The sequence below is a fragment of the Phalacrocorax aristotelis genome, chromosome 11, assembly GCF_949628215.1.
Source record: "Phalacrocorax aristotelis chromosome 11, bGulAri2.1, whole genome shotgun sequence".
Classification (NCBI taxonomy): domain Eukaryota; kingdom Metazoa; phylum Chordata; class Aves; order Suliformes; family Phalacrocoracidae; genus Phalacrocorax; species Phalacrocorax aristotelis.
Window position 1 is genome coordinate 6,969,708 of NC_134286.1, and position 20,751 is coordinate 6,990,458.

A 20,751-nucleotide genomic window follows, 5' to 3' on the forward strand; every position below is an offset into this window, starting at 1 on the left:
ATGCTCAGAATGTAGTTATGGCATAAATAACTGTCTAGCCTTACAAATCCACTAGTTCCTTTGCTTCGTATAGACTTGCCTTTGCTTACTGAAGTAATTTATTTCATTGGCTTTCGCTTTAGAGTCCTCACTAAACGTGGACGTGGACATTCCTGTTTTACATCGTGATCAGAGACCCTTTGAATTCACTGTGCCAGAGACACTGCACCTAATCAAAGTGTATCATTCCACCCCTTGTTACAGGGAATGGCTCTTAGTCTGACGCAATCTTCTTTTGGAAAGGATTAGTCTGTCCTTTGGTACTATTACTGTATTACTGTAAATATAAAATGCTTAGCTTGACTGTGGGGACTAGCTAGCATTTGACATTAACATGAGATTAACTGCTTGTAGCATTTTTCTAGGACTAAAGTGGTCTACCAGACATTCACTAAGCCTTCCTTAGCATGCAGTCTATGCAACTGCTTTCTCCAAAATAAGTGGATGGGATTTCCACCACCCCTCTCCAGAGAGGTATATAATATAGGGGAAAATAGGAAAGTGAATAAAAAAATATCACCTTTCATGTCAAAATGACATTGTGCCTTCTCTTCAATGACTATGAATTTCTATCATAAATAATAATACAGAAAATAATCTTTTAGTCAGTGATAGATTTAATGGTGCATGATTAACTGCGCTTCATTCAGTATTGGTGCAGAGAGAATGTTGGTAAATCTAGGTGTTTATATTAGTCTTCCACTGAAGTTGAAAAGAATCTGACAATATATTAATATGCATAATTTCATATTCACCTTGTTTGCATTAATCCTATGTTAAAAGTAATTCTGTGTGATAACACTTGAGTTAGTTGAAATATGTGTTTAATTTCTCATACTGAATTTTTCTTCTGTCTCATAAATCCTGTTGTTGTAGTGGTTTGAGGAATACGTGTTAAAGATGCTGTATTTCTTTCCACCTTAGAGTAGCAGCAGCCCTCTGCAAGCCAGTCTTTTCTTACTGCTAAAGAAGTGGCCAGTCTGATACAGTTTGGCACAGATTGAGACGTCTTGCTGCCCTTTTTCCTCTCTTTGGTCTTGAGGATGGGTCCGTGTGTAGGCTTTGGGGTTTATGTGGGTTTTTTTGTCTTAAGGCATAAGAATATACTAAGTGCCCCCTGGGACAGAGCAGTGCTCCACACAACCTGCTGCTCTGCCCCGCGCTGGCAGCAAGATGTGGTGTTTAGGGAGAACGCGGCGGTCCCTGCAGGCTATTTTCCCACTGTCCGCACGTGTTCTCAGGGACATGTGATGTGTCACATCCCTGCCTGGTCCTCTTGATACCTGTTTATGGGTCTGTTGTCCATGAATCTAAATAATCCCTTTCTAAACTTGTTCATGCCATCTGCCTCCACTCCAGATTTGACACTTGTCTTCCCAAGCTTTCCCATTTCTTAAATGCTGACTTTTCCACTGTGGATGGGCGTCTTAATTCACCTCCAAAGCCATGAGGGTGGTGAAGTGGGTTGTTCATTGCTGTTGATTTGTTTTACTTTTGAAATGTGGCAAATGTTTTATATTTGCTGCTAATCCAGGGAAGTGTCCAGGCTTCTTGTAGGCTGCTTCCTTTTTTTTGGGACAGCTCATTCTACGATGTCGGTGGGTTATGGAGTTTTTTTTCTGGCTGTTGTTGCTGGTGATTTGAATTGGTTTTGGTTTGGTTTTGTTTGTTTGTTTGTTTGTTTCCCCCCCTTCTTTTTCCTGTTCTTTTTTACTATTTGTCTCAATGTTCCTATCTTGATATCTGACTTTTGGGTACTGGATTTAGTTGGTTGCTCTCTCCTGCTGAGACATTAAATGGAATAGTATTGTAATTACTGCCACAGAGAGGCTTTCCCAGTAATGGTTCTTGAGCAGTGCTTGTGTGCCACTGAAGACCAAATGCTACATTTCATGTAGATTTTTAGGCTAGTTCTGCTAGGATGCCTAATTTTCATGTGGAATGATGGGCAAATTAAAGGTGAACAAGCCTTTGTCTTGCGGTCACCAGCTTTGAGGGGTATGGTGATAGACACTGTTTTTAGAGTATGCATTTATGGAATGGTTTCAAAGAAGTGACATTTTGCTGCAAGTGGAGTTTCTGCTTGCATAAATTAAAACCTTGCAAGACTTTTAAGAAATTCACATGATTTTCCCTGAAAGAGTGAAAGGTATTCATGTTGCCTCCTCTTCACATTATTGAAGTAGTAAATCTCTAATAAAACGGTTTATGGGAGGAAATGCAGATATTTTGTTATAGTCTATATATATGTTACCTGTTCCATAGTCTTGCAGAACAACAGCTTCATAGATTGTTTGAACAGGAAGTTGTACATTTGCCTGGGCTAGGCCAAAAAAAGTGAGTTAAAATGAATATTCTGCAATGCTTTTTGATAATACAGTGTGAATATAGAAGTTACTTATGGGAAACACAGCTTTTCAGTGCAGACTTCTTGCTTGGATAGAGTTCCTTCATACTTTCAAAGTCAATATGCACCTAATCTAAACTGTTTTGTGAACTTAGTTTTATAAAACAGAGTTACTGAAAACACTTTTCTTCCATTTTAGTCACAGAGGCTAAGACTTATTTGTTACTGCTTGCTGAATTTCTTTGCACTTTTAGATTTCAGACACAAATAAACTACTGCCCTTGCCAAGCGGTCATGCATTTAAATATCTTCAAATTGCTGAAAACAGTTAAACTTTATCTGTTCTGTTGCCTGTATACTTACCAGCTGCTTATTCATTTTACCAACAAAATTACCATTTGCATCCTGCTAATTTATTTTTCAGTTCTAGCATTTTACTTAAGTGCTGTTTGTCTCCCTATCTAACTACATAGCAGCTTATAAAAATATTGTAGTAATTTAAATTCTTCAGTTCAAGCAAAAATGCTTTCTCATTTTCTGATGATAATATCAAATGATTAAATTAATGCAGCCATAACCTAAAAGCTTTGATAATGTTTATTATTCAGGCTGCTTTAGTGGTTGGTTTCAAGGTTAACTCTCGAATGTTAAGTTAATAGCTACAAGGGTGCTGTGGTCAGTAAAGATTCCCCCCACTTGATTTAAGCTTAAAAACCTGTATAATTTTAAGATTACATGATTAGTAGTTCCTTCGGTACCCAGTATAAAAGAGTTGAAATTGAAATAAAATCAAGAATATGTCTGTGATACACAGCTGTATTGGTGCCTTATGTGTTTGAACACGCTTGTGAACAGTTAAACCGGTGGTGTTACGGCTGATATCAGTTGTTAATTACAAAGAATATAGAATTAATTTTGTTCTGTGAAAAGCTTTCTTATTTACAGGATTTTTGTTTCCTGTATACTGTTTTTCAAGCCATCTTGAATCAAATTCCAGCTACTGTTCAGTGTCGTATAGACACAGCACAATTTTTTAAATTGCAAGGAAATAAGAAAGTAAACCATTCTTTTGAAAAAACTCTATACAACATTTGGACAAATGGTTTACCATCAAAAAATAAGAAAAAGTGGAAACCCCTTAATAAAAGGAGTCATGTGACTTGCCTACACAAAGAATCCTTTGGTTAGCTGGGGTGCAAACTACAGCGTTAGCTTTGTAGAGCAGCTACCTGCAGTCTATATAGAGCATCGGCTTGGCCAGTTACTAAAGCGGAGATAACATGCTGGATGTTCTCATCTCTGCTTCCACATATCAAAAGTTGTTCGTGGCACTGTCTAAGAACTGACCAGGATTATATGCACTGTGCCTAAAGGATTAAGTAGTTTGTAGAGTATATATCGCCCCTGAAACAGTATACTTTAAATTTTCTGTGCTCAGTTTAGAGGAAGGACATAAAACCATGCAGATGGTACAGTGCCCTTTGGGGGAGGGTGATGGTGGGACTGTCTCTGCTTGTTCTTGGAAGCACATATTTCTAAACTATTCAAGAGGAGAGAAAGAACGGAAGACAGAATTTGGTTCTAAAATGCATCTTTAAATTGAGGATGTGCTTGTCGAACTGTTGTCTATGATTACATTGAGAATGGTAAGTGGACTTAATTGATTATGTCATAAAACTTAATATTATGGATTCAGTTTGTTTTAATATTATCATTTGACCACAGGCTTCTCTGCGGAGATTGTGCCACTGTTCACCTAGTTCTATCAGTCCTTTGTGGTATGGTGTTGCTTCACCTTCAAAATTGTGATGTCATGGTTTCCAGTGGAGATTTCTCTCATAATGTATCAATTAAAGGTTGTTTAATACAAATTACAGAAATAGTGCCTTGCATTAGAATAGCATATGATAGAGTAAGCAGGGTTGCTTTAGTGTAGCCTCCCCCCCCTTTTTTTTTTTTGCTGTACTGAGTCCTTTACTTCTTTTTAATTAACAGTAGCTTTTATTATTAAAATCTACCTTTGATGTTAACAGAGGGTTTCACAGATGTTGGTTTCTAGAAATCAGTTTAATTTCAATAAAAGAAAAATATTTGATCTTTTCTCCATGTCTATTCCCTAAATCATCTCTGTACATGCGTTAATAAGATCATTCATTTAACCAAGTACATGCATTAATAAGGTAAAATCTCTTTGAACCTTAGTTACTTTTTAATCTTTGAATTGGATTTAAAAGAATGAAATATTAGAATTTTTATCAATAAATTTAAATAGAAATTGAATAATTTGAACTAATGGCAGAATTAAGTGGTGACATTTCAACATTAAATATGATTATTTGGTATATTACATTAGATATTTTAAAATAGTTTTTATGAAGAGTAGGATTTTTATGAGCTGTAATTGAGAAAAATGTGAGTCTACTTAATGGAATCATTCTCCTCAAGACTATTTATACTGACCTTTTATTCCCCCTTCTGATACCCTTTCTGGCATCTGGAAGCTTCTTACTCATTGTCATTTTTTTCTTAGTTTCAGCCCAGACTCTGAAGAGCAACCTTGACTCGATGAACCATCACATCCAGCGCCTAGAAAATGATATTAAGAAATTCCCTGAAACACAAGATGAACATGATAAGTTCGTACAGAAGATGAGCATATCCTTTTTGCATGTCTTTGGTGATCCAAACGTTCTGATCGTCTGGTTACATATTTACAGCACTTGAAAATAAGTTTTAAGTCTCTTCTTCCATGCTTTTATTCTAGTGCAGAAAAAAGCATAACAGAACGTGCTGTTCATAAAAAAACCTCTAACTGAGTGTAATTTAAAGCATTTATAATCAGACTTTCAAGGGAGGAAACCAGATGGTTTTCTTGAAGTAAGTATAGTGGCAGGTCGTAAAGATAGTAGTATGTCTTTTTGCCTTAAAGAATGGTATTTAATGATGATTGTTGAATCATTTAAATCTAGAAAACTATAAGCAATCGAGTATTAATTATTTTAGCTTCAGATATGTTACTTTTTGAAGGGGGGAGTTTGAATCTTGTTAATAGGATTTATTTGTTTATTTTTAACCGATCATTTTAGAGAATAAGTGTTTACATGTTTTGTACTCGAGTCATTTGTCCTTTTATTTCTGTAGGGAGTAAGGTATGTAGGTTCTTTAAGCACTTGTAAGTAAAATCTGTGGGAGAATACCAAATGATGTCTGTCTAGCCTGTTTTCCCTCCAGAATTTTCATATATCCAGCTTTACATTTGCTCAGAAGTATGGAGTAACAAGTGAAGTATACTGTAGATGCAAGAAGCTCACAAAGCTGTGAGAGAGACTGAGCACAAGTCCTTTTTTTTTTTTTTTTTAAAAAAAACCCCAAAACCAAATGTGCAGATTTTCATTTTGAACAAAGCACATTTCTGCATAGATGGAAGTACTCAGCATACTAGCGTACTAGTACTAGCGTACTAGCGACAAGGCCAAGTCGAAGGCATGTTGTGCACTTAGAGAAGGTCAGATACTTCATGTGACATATATTCTTTCTTACTGCAACCAGACAGAAGTCATGGGTTTGTGGGTTTTTCAAAGGGAAATAAAAGAGGGGATTGATGTCTAGAGCCTTTTGTATCTGCTCATCACATTTAGTAGGTGGATGTAATGAAGAGGTTCTTCTAGCTACTGTGTATGTGGAAAGTAGGTTTTAGCAGGATTAACCATCTGAATGGATTCAGTGACAGAAATTCACAAGAAGATATTAAATATCTTCTCTATATGGATTTATTTTAAGTTTCTGACAAGACTGCAGGAAAGTAGCTTAAGGGAGACAACTCATGACTAAGTGGAAAATTGTTTCTTGTTACTTACATAGTCTCTTCCACCTTGTCTTATTTGCAAGGTTAGGAGGCTTGCTGGTAATCACATTTATCAGTTCTGCTAGTTAAAAAAATAAAAAAGCCCAACACCTTATTATTTTCCTGAGATGCGTTCACATAAGAAAATCTTAAAATATTGCCTTGTAATTGTTCTTTGCCTTGTCATCATGTGCGTAGGCTAAATTCTGTCAAGTAAGCCCTGCTTGTGAAATGCACCTTTTGCAACCGTGTTTTCTTGTTAAGCTTGACAGCTCTGTTTTACAGGTTCTATACGTTATTTTTCCACTGTGTTGAAGAAATACTTTACGATTTGTTGTTTTGCTACTGTTGTGGTTCAGCCCCAGTCAGCAACCAAGCCCCACGCAGCCGCTCGCTCACTCCCCCCTGGTGGGACGGGGGAGAGAATCGGAAGAGTAAAAGTGAGGTAACTCATGGTTTGAGATAAAGACAGTTTAACAGGTAAAGCAAAAACTGCGCGCGGAAGCAAAGCAAACCAAGGAATTCATTCACTACTTCTCACGGGCAGGCAGGTGTTCAGCCATCTCCAGGAAAGCAGGGCTCCATCACGCGTAGCGGTTACTTGGGACGACAAACGCCATCACTCCAAATGTCCCCCCCTTCCTTCTTCTTCCCCAGCTCTATATACTGAGCATGACGCCATATGGTATGGAATATCCCCTTGGTCAGTTGGGGTCAGCTGTCCCGGCTGTGTCCCCTCCCAGCTTCTTGTGCCCCCGGCAGAGCACGGGGAGCTGAAAAGGTCCTTGACCAGTGTAAGCGCTACTTAGCAACAACTAAAACATCTCCGTGTTATCACTGTTGTTTCCAGCAAAACTCCAAAACATAGTCCCATACTAGCTACTACAATGAAATTTAACTCTATCCCAGCTGAAACCAGGACAGCTACCTATGTATTTACTATACTTATAAAAATGCATCACTCAAGTCTTTTGGTGAGGAAAAAAAAAAAGCCAAGTAGGTAATGTTTACTTTTTTTTGCTCTGTGGTTTATCACCTGAATTTCTTGAAGAAGGATCATCTGACAATGAGAAAGAGTTTGAGTGTCTTAAAAAAAAAATAAAAGAAGTAATAATGCTTTTTTCTATTACCAAAAATATGAGGATCCTATGAAATTTTTGAAAATTAATTGTTGAAAGTCTTCTGGGCAGCCTTGCTTCAGTGCGCGTACATTGATGTCACAGCTAGATTACCAGGTCCTGGTAATTAAAATAGGCACCCTGAACTGTAGATGCCTGACAGCTTTTATCATACTAGTGAATTTGGTGGCTTGACAAAATAGATAAGCCTGTAAGAAATGAACTGATTCTGCCTAAGGATTTATTTTTTCATAATTAATAGATGACCTGATAAATAGTGTTTTTCGTTTTTAGAAAGTCATTGCCAGTTATGTCAAGTAGTCAAATTTGTTTCTGCTTATCATTGAATATTTTTAAATTTTCTACACTTGCTTTTTTTTTTTCTTTTTTTTAAGATTGAAGAATAAATGTGAAGGGGTAAATGACATCTTAGTCTTCAGTTCGTATTTCTTTTGCTTCTGTCAGCTTGTTGAAGAATTGTTGATAGCACATACTGAGTGAGATTAGAAAGTCAAAGAATTTCAGGCTGAACATCTCTCTGCTTGAGTGTTTCAGAAAATTTTAGGTATTTTGGAGCATAAAGCATGTCTCAGTGGAGAATTCTAGGATGCAGGAATTCTACCATAATTAAAGGCATAGTTTCTCTTTCCTGTTCCTGCCAGTAAACGAAGCTATTTACTGGTGACTGTTGATGAGACTTTCTTCAGAGAATATGAAAGGGATGTTGCTCGGTATCGTACTAAGGTAGGCGATAAATTACAACAAAAATACCATTCGTAATATTAATTCCTAATAAGAAAATGAATTAATATTCATAATATAGAAGCAAATGCTATGAAGGAAATAACTGAATTTTAGATTTTAAAATTTTTTTTTAGCGAATATGTTTTTGTACTGTGAGTGCCAAAAGATGAATAAAAATTCTACTTATTTCCAGCTAGGATTTTTTTTTTCTTGACCTATTTCTCAGCAGGCTAATTTGTGATTTCACTTAATCAGTGCATACAGTTATTCATCGTCGTGTGTACTACTTGAATATAACTCTTGAATGCTTGAAAATAAGTGAGATTAAAGACAACGGAATGAAAAGCTTTTCAGAGGGAGTGATGGGAAGTTGTGTAGAATTAACTTACTAATTAATCCTGACTTAGAATTATAGAGACATAAATAATAAATACCATCTCTTTCCCCTCCCAACATGTGCACACACCCCCAGTGACAAAGGTTTAGTCCTCTAGAAAAAAGGCTGGAGCTTTGTTCTGAGAAGAAGGGAGAAGCAATAGAGCTTGGGTGGCGGGAGGACACGCTGTTTGGTCACTGGCCATTAGCATCACTCTTTTGTTACCCTGCTAGTTAGAGAGACTGACTTTTTGCTGTGTTGCTTTTGGACGATTATATAGTTTGTAAACAGCCTTACATGAATTTATTTATATAACTTATCCTAGGTGTTCTAGCATGTCCTTAAATGGAGATTTTGTATAGCTTTTCTGTTTTCCAGCTGTATCCTTTACCCTAGTAAGAGATATTAACGTGCCTAATCTTGTTAAAATCTTTTGCCTACCAGAGCAATAAATTGTGCTACTTCGTTTTTCTAATTGATTTCATACATGTGAAGAATTAAAAGCTTATTTTTAAAGAATTGCAAAAGTAAGGGAACCGTGAATGGAAGAACAAAAATTAGATAAATGCAGATAAAAAATTTTCAAAGCCATGTGTATTTATCTTATCTATAAATAGAAAAACAGTGAATTGTGAACTAATTTTAATTTCCAGAAAGGAACACCATTCATTATAACAGTCCTTTTTATGAAATAAAAAGCTGCCTTTTTGAAAGGCATATATTTTCACTTAATAAGTATTTATGGTCATAGTTCTATCTAATAATGACCATTGACAAACAACTAAATATGAGTTTTAGTAGTTCCTTACTTGATGTACTTCAGTGGTAGCAGAATGATCTGGGGAGATGTCTACTTTAAGTGTGTGGGGACTTTTATGCACTGAGAACATTAGATAATATTTAATGTGCACTAAACATCAACAGATAATTCTTTTGTACGAACCACTGTACTGCAGATTCTCTTATAGCGTGTCACTAGGGAAGAAACAAATATACTCTGAATCAGAATCTCAGCGTCTGGAATGGCTGTGAACCTTTTTTCCTCTCTCAGAGTGACTGAGCAGCAGGACATCATTTACACGCTGACATGGAGTGCTGAAAGAATGTTAATGGCATTAACACTCTTGTCATCTGTTAACACATGGGATTTCCCCTAGCTTGTTATGGAAAAATAATTCACTTAAAGCATTTTGAGGTGTCATTTTTAGGAAAGCCTGTTTTTGTTTTTCAGACAATTTGAAATGCGCTGGTGCCTTCGTTTCTGCATGAGAATGTACATTAATACCTGAATTTGCTCATAACTAGGGACTTCTCAAAAATAACAACAAAGGGGGAAGATTTCTGGCAGCTCTTGTATATGCCTGTACATTTGAAGTAACTATCTTTTGCCTGAGTGTATTTGAATGTGCTTTCAAATGTAGAGGCGTTTTTCAGTACTTTGGGAACTGGAAAAGAGAACCATTCAATGATTTTTCAAATTCTAGGTCTTGTATAATCCTTAAGACAATTTTATACATGTGCCTTTTCTTCAATATTTATATAAAGTTTTTGTTCTTGCTATCCGCAGAAATGTAATTTGAAAACATTTTCATTGGAAAGTGCAGTTCTTGACTAAAAGAGGTATTTTGGGAAAATACTCATCGAGATAAATTACTTTTCCTAAGTAGAGTCTAGTGAGAGAAGGTCTGCCTTACTGAAGTTTGTACATAAATCAGATTTTTTTTGACTTGTCAAAGAACATGGTTCTTATCCCCTGCCTACTTCCCCTTCTTTCTCTCTTCTCCCCTCGCCCACAAGTGAGAAAACCTACGTTGTCCAAAAAACCTGCAGTGAAACAGCACTTACTGTAGTTTAAAAGTTATGAAGTATTAAGTTATGTGATGAATAACAAAGAAACAAAAGACCTGGCTTCTATGTGGAACATGGCACCTTTTTGTATTATGGTCATATTATATGAATGTAATCAGGGTGTTTTGTTATTCTTCGTGTTGAGCATTTCTTTAAAGTTACGGCTTCTGCTTACAGTTAAAAACAAACTCCATGGAACATTCAGCAGAAAGTACATGTCTTTAGATGCGCTAGCACCAGGGAGTAAAGTCGTGTCTAAGAAGACTTCTGAGTGCGTACAGTGGAAGGAAATGAAACAGGAGCGATTTATTCTGCTTTAAAAGATCAAGATGTCAGCTGTTCTCTCCAAGTCTTACCTCAGAAAAAATTAATACTTGATTAAGTGTTTAGTCAAGCAATTTTTTTTGATCTTTTCAACCATCAGTTGTTAGTCTTCCTTGCTAATATAAAGAAAGCAGAATAAATAACACTAAATTAATATTATTGGTATTGTCTGTCAATGAGGAAAGGCTAGAAACAATGGAACTTTAAAATCCCTTTTTTATTCCAGTGGGGAAAAAAGTTTAGCTTTGCTCAACTGTTTTGATCTTTGATTTGTATAATTCTTAAGAGGATCAGCTGAGGCCGTCATATGGTCTATTTTGCTGTCACCCATGAAACAATTATGAGATTGTTGAAACTTTAGGATCTTCCTTAATATCAGGAAATTATTATGAGCCTCTTGTGGTAGTGCTGGTGCTACAACATTTAATGAGACTACTCCTATTTGGTATTGATTAGTTAAAAATAATCAATATAAACTGTCTTCTACAGAAATATAAATTTTTTGTAGTTGTTTGCATTAAACTATGAGCTAAATTATTTCTTCAAAAGTAAACCTATGATTAATTTAACTTTCTGTTAGCAACATAAAAGAAAAAAAAAATTTTTTCCCTAAATTAAAATAGCAAGCGGAAGAAGACAACTTTGCATTGACTACTGAAGGTACAGCACAGAAGATTAACCATTTATTGCTGCTGAATCTTTGGTTTATGGAGTTTTCTGTTTAAACTGTATCTTGTGTTGTTTCAGTATCTTTTTACTTAGGCGTGGTTTACAGGTTTTAAGCCCAAGGGAAGAGAGCAGGAAAAGGCTTTCTATGGTCTTACCTTCCTGGTAAAGAGAGACATTACATTTCTCTTCTCAATATGCAAGTATGTGCAGTGTATTAGAAATATAGTGATCAATAAATGAATTTCTTCAGCTGTAAGTTCTCTGGCTCTCTTTCACTTTCTGTCCAAGAAGAATACAGCTAGAAATACTATGTTAGATGAACTGTAAAATCACCCTGTATCTTGGCTGTTCCTTTGCTGATTTCCTGTTTAACTTCTGATTCCTACAAGCCTGTGCTTGTAGTTGTCCGACGACAACTGCTCAAGTAAGAATGTGAATGGAATTATTCTTGAAGCTGTGAGTCGGTTAGGCTTCCTGTCTAATCGCTTTCATTTCATTGTTCTGTTCTAGTAGATGTGTAAAATAACAGAAAGGGAAGTGAGGATGCAGTGACCTAGAGAAAGATTCGAAGACAATGTAGTAAGAGTATGAAGTATATGAAGTAGCCAGTGGATGGAAGGATGAACACTGAGGATCCAGATTATGAGAAAAGGGGCACAGTGTCAGAATGCCAAGGTTGAAAAATACTCATATTAGTGGCAGGAAAAGTTCAACGTGGCAAAAAGATGCAAACGTTTTCTTTCCGCCTACACCCTGCAAGTTACAAATGTTTTGCTTCTTTGTAAGCCGTCCTTAGAATATGCTCAGTACTTCTTATATGGAAAATACTTTAAGCATTTGTAAGTCCTATCATGCTGTATGTCTTTTGCTCTACAATTCCTTTTATACTTAAGGTGGAGCTTTGGGGTTTGTTTTTTTTTTGGCTTGTGTTTTTTTAAAATTGCAAGTATACATATTAATGTGTAGGCCTGCTTTTGACTGTAAGAAACTCTTTATCCTGTTTGATGTTCAAGTTCTTTGGATTTCTGTTACCCTAGTGTGTTCCCAAATATATAAATTGTTCATGTTGCTCTAGAATGTACGTTTAAGTACTAGGTATACCATTTTTCCCCCATTACAGACTTGGGTCAATTTGAATTAATTGTTAATGAGATATTAAAAAGCTCTTAAGAACTTCCACCTTCTACTACATATTCTATAGGCTTTTTGCTCAAACTTGCATAGTTGATTGACATGATGAGCAAAGAAAAAAAAATCATGTAATTGGTGTACGTTAAATTTTGCATCCCGGATGCTGTGTTTGAAGTTTGTGTACCTCTAAGAAAGGTAAATTTGTGACTTGAGTATCAGATTTGAGATTTCAGTGAGTTGTTTGGCTGCTTGACTGACAGCCACCAAATGTGTATGCCCTAAATTTGCATTATTTTTTGTTGCCCCAAATGCAAGAAAAGAATCACTAAAATTCACTTTTGAAAAGGAAATCAACAGAATATAATTTCATGAGAGGTTACATTTAAAACCTTTTATCTCTCAACACTCAAATCATATTTAAATGGGTATGCTAAAGCAACCAAGACACACTTGATTAAACTGATCGAGCTTGTAATTCTGAGAAGTACATCTGAGGGTCTGACGTATTTCGTCAGCACAGGCAGAAAATCCCACTTCTGAAAGCATTGTGATAGAAGATAGGAAGAATTAGTACATACATATAATCTGCTTTTCCAAACTAGTGGCTTCTTTAGAAAATTCAGGGCATCAGTGTATAAACAGTGTTTTCTTTTTACATTTTTATGTTGCTAATTGTTAAGCTCATAGCATCTCAGCATTTTGAATCCTATTGAAGAACTGACCCTGCCAAGTTCTAAATCACATTATAGGCAATTTGGGCTATGTTTAGTTCTGTACATTCGATTGACATTATTAAGCTGGGAGGGTTGTGGTGGGGATGTACGTGCGACTGCTGTTGACACAGAATACACAGAATCATATAGGTTGGAAAAGACCCATAAGATCATTGAGTCCAATTGTAAAGCTAAGGCTTCCAGTCCACCACTAAACCATGCCCCAAAGCACCACATCTGAATGTCTTCTAAATACCCCCAGGGACGGAGACTCAACCACCTGCCTGGGCAGCCTGTTCCAGTGTTTGACAACCCTTTCAGTGAAGTGATATTTCCTAATATCCAATCTAAACCTCCCCTGATGCAGCTTGAGGCCATTGCCTCTTGTCCTGTCACTTGTAACCTGGGAGAAGAGACCAACCCCCACCTCACTACAACCTCCTTTCAGGCAATTGCAGAGAGCGAGAAGGGCTCCCCTCAGCCCCCTCTTCTCCAGGCTAAACCCCCCCAGCTCCCTCAGCCGCCCCCCAGCACACTTGTGCTCCAGACCCTGCCCCAGCTTTGTTGCTCTTCTTTGCATTTGATGTTGTTGAGCTCAAATGTACTTAAATAATTTACTTAGCCTTTAGAAAGTGTGTCTCCCCAGCTTAGATGGTGGACTTGTGCAGACTAGCCTTTATTAGGGACCAGTGTGAAAATGAGGTAATCAGCAGGTCAGAAATGTGGACAGGACCTATTACAATTAGAAGGCACAGTATCAGAAACACATTCTGAAGAGCTCAGTCCCGAGCAGCACAGCAGCACTCACACAGAAACAATCCCAGAAGCTGTATTTTTTTCCCTTCTTTTTTTTTTTTTTTAAAAAAGAGATTCTGTTGCTCAGTGACAGTCATGATACAACTGTTGCTGTTCAATTTCATTTCAACTGAGAAATGTCAGTATGGCTTTGTGGCATTTACTAATCCTTTCAGTTACCTAATTTTTCACCTGAAAAAAGAAAATGAATCCCCACGAAAATTGCTTTGAAATCTTTGCATGACTGGTGTCACATTTTATATGACTGGACGTTTGTCATGAAGGTCAGTAGACATCATTGAATTAATATAAGGTTGAATATAGTGTTTTCTGCTGCGTAAATATTCTAGACCTGCAAAACACTTTCCCATTGTGTTTGCTGTAATATGCAGCAGATGAAAGCTGTGAATCTTTGTACAAAGTTAACTTAAAAAAGATATATTGCTGAAACGCAAGGCAAGTTATTTTACTATCCTAATAGAATGAGTCTCCTTTTCTGGTCATGCCTGAAAACCGGTTGGGTTTGGTTTGTTATTTAATGCAGTAAATGGGGGTGTTGCTAGTTGTTTTCCCAAATAAACTTCTTCCTAAATTAGTGGAAAAATCAATCAATTTCTCATGATACTGTTAGAATCCTTATGGGAGTTCTAGGAAGTATTGTATTTTACAATTTCAGGATTGCTATATAGGTTTTTATACTAGCCATCTTAAATGAAACTTTATTTTTCCTTCATTTACTAATATGCTTTGAGCATCCATGGTTACAAGTTGGAACCCTTGTAGAACGAGAGAGACCTTCCAGTTAAAGATCAGTTTAACCTTGTAAAAAAACCCCTTTGATATCTTCATGCTTGGTCAAGTCCAGTCTTCCTACTGAGAGACAGTATAACATCAAGTATATTTTCCTTAAACTGTTTCTTTGGCAGAAGAGGGTTGAAGAATGAGCATAGTTTTAGCCTTTGTATTTATACCCTGTGCTTTATTTCTTCTGAGTAAATGTGATACTAAGAGGTATGTGAGAAGTAGTGGTGGAAGAAACTGTCGGTCTGTCTTCTACATTAGATCTGTAAATTTAAACAGCCAGTGTGGGATTACAAGGGCTTCTCGTGGGCCATGTGGAGTAGCAGGTTTATCTTGAACCAGAGCAAACATACTATCGGTTGCAAATCTAAAGCCATCTCCTTTGGTTTAGTACCTCCCTCAGCTTTAATGAGGCGTACTGAAGCTTTCTGGAATAGACGTGGGTGGTTTTGTGGGGGGGATTTTTTTTTAATCATGCAGCATATGAAATTTTCCATGAGGTATGCTGAAATTTTGTATTTTTCTCTGTAGTGCACTATGCATCAAAAGAATTGTTAGTCTGTTTTTATTACATACCATCAAATTGCAGAGATATTGTTGAAATATTTCATGTTGAGCTAGTTTGCGTTAATTGTTTAGTTTGATAAAGTATGTGCATTGCTCAGTGAAGTAGGATTTGGAAATTGGTCAAGTCTAATCTGGCAAGATTCCAGATGTTTATTTTTGTCCTAATACAAGTTTTTAATGATACTTTGCTGTGCTTTTGCTAGGTACCTGGCTTCATTTGCTTTTTTTATTTTCCTGAATTTTCATATCTTTATGTTCCTTGATGAAAAAGGAATTCTAGAGAGGCCTGCATAATGGATCATGAGCTATTCCATTCTTTTATGGTATAAGCCAGCAGAGAGACATTAGTAAGTCATTGTTTCAGGCCTTGACCAGTTATGTGAAAATTGTTGATTCGCCTTGAGACAAGATCAGCCTCACAGACTGCAGGCTGCCTTAAGGGCATAAACAAAGGATGATGATAAGCAGTAATATATTTAGTAGAGGAAGGTATCAGCCAGATTCTCCAGGGAGTGGTGTGAAGTCCACTCTTATATAATAGTTTCAGGAAGAGTCTGTAACAAAAGGCAAACAGCATACCAGTTAAATTCTCAGATAACAAATCAGTAAATATTGCAAACACAAGGGAGAGAAATACCAAAGGGCCTTGGCAGGGTAATCAGGGATCAGGACATAATAGTATAACAATGGAAAAGTGGGTGATACTATATTTGAGAAAAACAGTGCTGGATTCATGAGGATGAAGTTTGTTGATAAAAGAGATTGTATACCACTTTCTCTTTTTTATAAGGTAAAAAACCCAAGAAGCACACACAGTTGGAAATGCAGTATAGATCATGCGTTCACAGTACCTCATAGAGGAAAATGTATTATTTTTAATTTTACTAAGGTTATGTTCTTTATTTTGTTGAATAGAGATAGTATTTTAAGTGCATTGACTTCAGGTTTATTGTTATGTTTATGTAGATACTACATACCAAAGAAATTAGGTAAGTTTGCAAACTGCTTTACATGGAGTTGAAAGTAGGGCTGTCAGGTTGGGACGGGGATCACAGAAAGATAGGTGACTGAGCCTGGAGGGGAGGAGAGCAAAAGGAGGAGCATATAGAGCCAAAAAATATGAAAGAAAACTGTTAGTAACTCATCTTTCTTGATGGAAAATCGTATGATTTTTCATAAAAGTGTTCTGTGAATGACGTTAAAACTTCGTGCTTAAATGCCCACGGTTATGTCCATTAGAAGCTTTTTTGAAGAACTTTTCTTCCCAGATGGTGAATTTACCAAGTTCACGTGGATTTTCAGGGTCAGTTGACACCCATTTTTTGTTACTTTAGTGTTGCTCTTTAAAGGGCTTTTCTCTTTCTGTGTTGTTATGCCCTTCATTCAGATGCACGCAAGAATTGAATCATGCACAAAATGTCTTTCTGCCAGATTCAACAAACAACGCTTTTTTAAGAGCTTTCCACTTCCCTTATTATCACACATTCTTTCTTGTCTTTATTTTTTTCCTATTTGCTTCATTTTTCTTAAAGCAAACTAAAAATGCCCACGGTGTTCCAGGTGGTAACTATAGGTTTATATAGATAGAATCATTACTTAGGTTGAACTTGAAAATTGCCTAATAATGTGTCATGTTTTAATGCGTAATGTTCATTTCTCTTATAACTATTTGATATCAGTAAAAGAAATGGCAAATCCCTTTGGAAAATGAATGTTTGAATTTTAACTGGTCTGGCCTAAGGAACAGTTTTCATAAAGTTAATATTTAAAAATAATTGAATTATGGAACATTGTGAATGTAAATAGTGTTATACAAAACAGATTATCAATTTTATTTCTGACAGTGTATTTCTACCTTCAGATCTTCATTTCTTTTTAAGAAGGAAGGCCCTGATGTGGGGGGACATAAGATTATATTGATTTCCTTTGTATTGGGCTATAATATAAATCCTGCAAATGGGAGTGTACAAACACTCTGTAGGTTCCATTGTAGTACGAAAAAAGGAAGAAATTGGACAAATGTTACAAATGGGGAGGCTGAATTATATGATATGTGGCAATTAAGAACTTGAAATAGCTTATTTTTCTGTTTTTTATTTCTTGAAAAACATATATTGTGTAAAGCATGTAGTACAAACCTTTGTAGGTTACCTGTTTAAATCCGGACATTTGACTGGATTTTGTTGGATTTTTTTTTTTTTTTTTCATTTAATCCCTGAGATTATGTAGATATACCACATGAGGGAGCTCTGTTCTGTTCTGCACCTTGAAGCCTGCATCTAGAATTGTGCTTCAAAGCCTAGTACTGAATAAGATTCAGAGCGGATTCTATACAATAAAGAAGAAAAGTATAAAAAGGTTGCTGAAATGGCTTTTTAGTGTGTATGTTGGCTAACTAGTGAAAGAATCATTTTTTGACAGTAATCTACACAGACACGTGAAAAACTATATAGGAGGGAAAACCTGCTTGTATAGGAGATACTAAAGAATAAAATTATATCAACAAAAATCTACTTAAATACACGGAAATCTAAAAGCTTCTTGATTGTGAATAATTGCTTGAGGGAAGCTGTGCTTTCATCTTTAAATTTATATTAAACCAAGTTGTCCAGATCTCTGAAAGATATTTTAGTAAAAATTGTGCACTGCTTGAATGATAATTCATTAGGGATCCATTTTCTAATTGCTGTATGCTTATTTTAAAATTGGAAATTATAGGGAGAGTGCACTCTGTAGTTCCCTTGAGCTGCAGCATTAGGTATCAAAATGAAACTGTCATGAGGCATTGCTTTATCAAAAATGTTGGTGTCGAAAATGTTGCTTTTGCCCTCTACCCTTCTTCACTCCCCCAAAAGAAAAAGAAATAAAAAAAAAAAAAAAAAACTTTTGGAGAAATTGTACTCATTTTTTCTTAAAGCAGTGCATCTGAGTATTAAAACTTTTATTTCAGATCCTGATTGCCCTGTGATTATGCTCTTTGCTTTCTGTCTGACCAGAAGATATGTTTAAGAAATACCCTTAAGTGTTTTTTGGCTGAGATAGAAATTTGAGGGATTACTTCACTTTCCTGACTTTTCTTTATTTTAATCCCAGTCATTTGGGGCAAGGCTATTGTGTGCATACAGTGGTGAGTTCCTAGCAGATAATTGCCCAATAAGTTGTAGTTACATATTTATGGAATTATTATCTGGAGAGAAAAGAGGAGGGAAAGAACATGCAGCATTTTGCTCAAATCATATTTGAGGTGTGGTTTTAAGTGTGCAGCTGGTATTGAAAATACCCTTTAGGTGCAGAACAGACTCTCGTGTCTAGAGTGTAGTCTTTCACTCTCATTTTCTCCCGCACTTGGATTTGTGAACACTTCATTCCAACAGTTGTTTGCACTAAACAAATCTCAGTTTTAATAAATTTATTCTATGCTTTTATATCAGGTGACATAAAATCATTCCTTTTCGTCCTTGATTTTGAACATCGGGGCTCTTGAAACATTATATGATCTGAACCTTTTCAGATTTAAAAAACAAGAAAATGAGAACTTCTGACACTGCTGCATTAAAGGAAACCTAGAAATATAAGGAGTCACTTCTCTCTTCCTTCCCCATGCTTTACTGAAAAACTTTATCTGGATGAAGTAACCACCAGATCTTCTGACTGAAGCTTGTTAAAACAGGGTACAACTGACAGCTCAAACATAGCACTCTTAATTAAATCCAGATGAAGTGAGGAAAAACTGCATGATCAAAGAGAAAGTTAATGTGGTTGCGGTTTCTCTGAAAGATTTAGGGCACACAAAGCTGTAATTATTGTTTAAGGCATCTCATTGTGTGTTCCAAAGCTAATTTGGTATTTCTAGGAGTGGCTACCTTACCATGGCTTTGCTGAAATAGGTATCAACAACTAATATTTTTACTGTTGTTAGAACATTGTTTGTCAATGCTCTGTTATTGAAGCAGTCACATTTAATTAATTTGAATATAATATGCAAAACAAATTCTGCAGAATCATTTTGTTTGTACTAGCTGCATTGTAGTTGTTTTCTTTCTTGTTTTCATTCATCTAAACATATTTTTATCTAATCGTTCTCCAGGGAAGGTATGCTAGAAATCCATTACTCTTGCAACATTTTCTGTTTGATATATTCTTGAATATCATGTCTTCTGTGGTGCTTTAGAATTAATGCATGAATAGTGATTATAATTAATTGTCTACCACCACAAAAACTGAGAGAAATCTGAGTTTGAAAAAGCTACAAATGCTCTTCCTCGTATTATTTCAAATTATTTTTAAAACAAATTTACCGCAAATAAGAATTGAGTTAAGAACTAGATGATTTCTGTTGTAAAAGATGCTGGAAAAGCACCGGCATAAAGGATATGGCAGGTGACTACTTTTCAGAATTCTTAGTGTGGGACTCCAGGCAAAACTGTCATCCCTGACTGTGAAGGATCTGACTGAAGATCTATCAGTTGTGCAAGTATAGGAAAATAACCTATAAAGCATTCCCAAACTGCAATAATGAACTGGAGATTTCTTTACATTCTTCTGTAATTTTATGATTCTTTTTGCCTTTCCTGTGTCCTGCCATCTTCTAGTATCCATTGTTCTGGCATTCCTATCAGTTACTCCCTCTTTATGCCATCGCCGCATTGAAGCACGTGCTGTAGGTTTAAAAAGCTTTAAGAACTGTGAGGGAAGGTCATGAAATACGTAACCAAATACACTGAGTGTGAAGTTACATCTGTACCTGTATCTGTTTCATTCTTTATCTGGTATAATCTTTCTCCTTATTTTTAACAGCTCTCACAATGTTCATTTCAGAGCACATGAAGCTAAGTAGTCCATCTCCTTCATTCATGGATGGCATTTTGCCATTCTCTTAAATGGATGTTTTTCACCTGTCAGGCAGTGTCAGTAAATGCAGTTCCTCTCAGCATGTTTTTGCAAAAGCTGGTTCAAAATCCTGGTGATTTCATCAGTGTAAATAGAGCTTTGCTTTTGTCAGGATGGAGGTTTCAGTTCTAGAGCTTTTAGAAATTGTTTTGATCTTTCTGTCTCCTGTTAAAAATGGGAGTATGGACTTTGGGTGTTCTTTGCCTGTTACAACTATGGAATAAAACCTTGGCTTCTGAGGTCACCAGCTATCTTTTTCTCTGAAGAAGATAAAATATTAGTGTTTTTAGGTTAATTTAGGTTAATACCTGGCTCTAATTTTGGAGTTTTTCCAATTTTTGAAAATATTTTTATTTAAGATGCACAAGATCTTCCCCTCTCTCTAGCCTGTGGCTTAATAAATGTTGCCTTTTATTTGTTCTGTTTGAGGAGCTGAGTGCTCTTTACTTGTAAAGTTTTCTTCTTCATGCTACTAGAGGAAATTCCTAAATCAGCATTGTAAGTCTCTGAGCAGACTTTTCCAATATAAACCAGTTTAAGAAACA

General features: G+C 36.1%; 1 protein-coding gene across 10 annotated transcripts in view; it reads left to right on the top strand.

Moving 5' to 3' along the window:
- The window catches only part of DIAPH2 (diaphanous related formin 2), a 250,096-nt gene that overhangs the window by 123,040 nt on the left and 106,305 nt on the right, over window positions 1-20,751 (top strand). For all 10 annotated transcript variants that reach the window (XM_075106689.1, XM_075106684.1, XM_075106687.1 and 7 more), the window contains one exon: window positions 4,917-5,040. In XM_075106689.1, coding sequence (XP_074962790.1) covers window positions 4,917-5,040 — 124 coding nt within the window. The remainder of the gene's footprint in view (window positions 1-4,916; window positions 5,041-20,751) is intronic.